The following is a 2,489-nucleotide window of genomic DNA, read 5'->3' on the forward strand; positions in this document are numbered from 1 at the left end:
AAAAAAATCTAGATTTAATGAGAAGTGTCAGAGTTTCTCACCTCATAGCTCAGTTTATGAAAATAATGTTAAAAGATAATTATAATACATGTAAAAAATATGTATCCATACATTTTTTTATACATATATCTATTTTTTAATTATTTAAAATTGAATTTCAAAAAGATTCCATTTTATTAATTCAACTGAATATAATGGTATGTACTTTCAGTATAGAATAGGAAAGAATACATGAAGACGATATATAATATATTGTTATAAATTTCATTTATTGATCACATTTTTTTGCACATGCCTGCGTATACCATATACCAAACACTTCATAATTTCCAATAGTTCGAAGTGAATTTGGGTAACAGAAATGTGTAAAAATTTATTTTGTTTTTTTTCGATTTTTCAAATCTTTTATATTTATTTGCATTTACGTTTGAAGGTAACGGAATGCATTTCGGGGGACAGTCCCAATTTGCAGAAAGTATCTTAGACTGGCTGAGAGACATGAAAACACGTATATTCGATAACCCTTCAGCACTCCCAGATCTCAGGGGTATCATAGGTACGACGAGGGACAATTATGATTGGCAGAAGTTCATCGAGAAACTGATCATAGATATGCGTAATGAACTCTTGAAATTCCCGTTTCTTCTAATTGCCAATTGATAATCGGAAAACAGTGAGATCAATTACTTTGCTGTTCATATTTTTATTCCAATTCCAGCAAATGTTGCATTCAATCCTGAAAAAGATTGGGGTTTTCGGTTAGGCCACTGGTATCTAATACGAAAAGACTCAGACGACGTCATGTCTTCTTTCTGGACCCTAGTACGTCCTAGAAGTCCTGCAGAATCCACGATTGGTGATACCTGGATAGAGCTCGATATGGACAAAGCTAACATTCCATATCCTTCAAACACAATAATCCCAACCGAGCCTAGCCCTGTCGAAGAGGAAATTTCTGAAACTACTGAAAGCCCAGACTCTGGGGCTAATGAAGTCGTTGAACAATCTGCTGAAGTTATTTTACCAAATTAATCCTGACATCGTCACCTCCACTGATTGCCTTTTTTATCAATAGCCACTCTTATTTTAGATGGAAAAAAATAATTCAACTGATGGGAAAGATTTTTCCTTTCTAAAAATTCAACGTATTACTCCTAAAAATACGAGAATTTTCTATATACGGTAATTCAAAAAGACAAATTTCTATAGTAAAATGATAAATTGGGTAAACTGTATTTTTAAGAGGCTAATTTTTAGGTAATATCTCAGAATTTACAAAAGATATTCATATTTTTGTAGATTTTTTTATAGAGAAAAATGAAAAGTGCAAAAAGGTATCCCTTACAATATCACTATTCCCCTTTAGTTCCGAAATATTTATGGCCTCCTGACCTCGAGCATAAATTGCAACAGTTCGAAACTGATTTTTTTCCGAATTTATCCACTGAATCGGTCGATGACTGATCTAGTATTCACTGAAAATATTCGACCAAAAGATTCGAATTCGTTGATTAAAAATATTCGATAGACTTACGCAAATAAATAAATTCATTGAAATAATTAAATATGTTGAATTGCGAAAAATTTATTATAAATACCGTTCGATGAAAAAACAATACATTACAATAATTTTTACGCCGATGTTGTACAAATTTTTCGCTCCACGTCTTCCTTGATTTTTTTTACTGGAATAGAATTAAATTTTTCGGAGTCAGTAATTTTGATTGAAAATTTTTAAGAAATATAACATGTATAGATTCTTCAGGAGGAGTTTGAAGCCGAATTGTAAATCCCAACACCTATTTTTCCCTCATGCAAAGCCATATTTCAAATATTTAACCATAAATGAAATTTTTTTCCTACACCAATGGATGAAATGACCATTCGAGTGAAAATTTTTCATGCGACAATGACGAAAAAAGCGTTTTATAGATACGAAAAAAGAAACCTTAAACCATAAAATTACGTTAACCCAATAAAAATCAACAATTGAACAAAATTATCCAAGGAAATAGAGCAAATGATATCCCAGTTTATGTAAGACGTTGACATGCTGACGAATAACAAATTAAAATGAGACCATCCTCCATCGAAGCTCGATGATACTTATTCCATTTTTTCTTTTTACTTCTTCCCCTAGAACGGAAATAAAAAACATGAACTACAATGTAACATGCACTATATAATCATCCCTTTATCAATTTTCTAAAAATGCCGAAAGTTTTTTAATTAATTTCAGATTAAATTTTTTTCCTCCACCTGAATATGATTGATCTCTTTGCAGTAAAAAAGGCGTTGAAGAATTAATTAATCGACTTGTGATTATTGCAACGAGATATGCAAGTATATACAAAGCGGTAGAATATGTTTTTTAAACAAGAACAGCCAATTGGTAATTTTGGTTTCAAGCTAAATAGAGATGGAAAGCTAAATATCCTTAATATAAAGTGCAGTGAAGTGATGAAAATGAGTGGAAGGACAAGAATGTT

The 2,489-nt window shown here is 31.3% G+C and overlaps 2 protein-coding genes across 2 annotated transcripts in view; one reads left to right on the forward strand and one right to left on the reverse strand.

Annotated features, from left to right (window-relative positions):
* Nucleotides 1-254: 254 nt before the first annotated feature.
* LOC105265762 (uncharacterized) lies at nt 255-2,057 on the forward strand. Its single transcript, XM_011303450.1, has 2 exons — nt 255-616; nt 719-2,057. Exons 1-2 carry the CDS (start codon nt 442-444, stop codon nt 1,030-1,032), a joined length of 489 nt encoding a protein of 162 aa, XP_011301752.1. The 5' UTR covers nt 255-441; the 3' UTR covers nt 1,033-2,057.
* RpS24 (ribosomal protein S24) overlaps nt 1,566-2,489 on the reverse strand; it is a gene marked incomplete in the record, with an annotated part of 3,362 nt that continues 2,438 nt past the window's right edge. The window contains 1 exon segment of the mRNA XM_011303449.1: nt 1,566-2,136. Coding sequence (XP_011301751.1) covers nt 2,125-2,136 — 12 coding nt within the window.

Source organism: Fopius arisanus, unplaced genomic scaffold, assembly GCF_000806365.1.
Source record: "Fopius arisanus strain USDA-PBARC FA_bdor unplaced genomic scaffold, ASM80636v1 scaffold00032, whole genome shotgun sequence".
Classification (NCBI taxonomy): Eukaryota; Metazoa; Arthropoda; class Insecta; order Hymenoptera; family Braconidae; genus Fopius; species Fopius arisanus.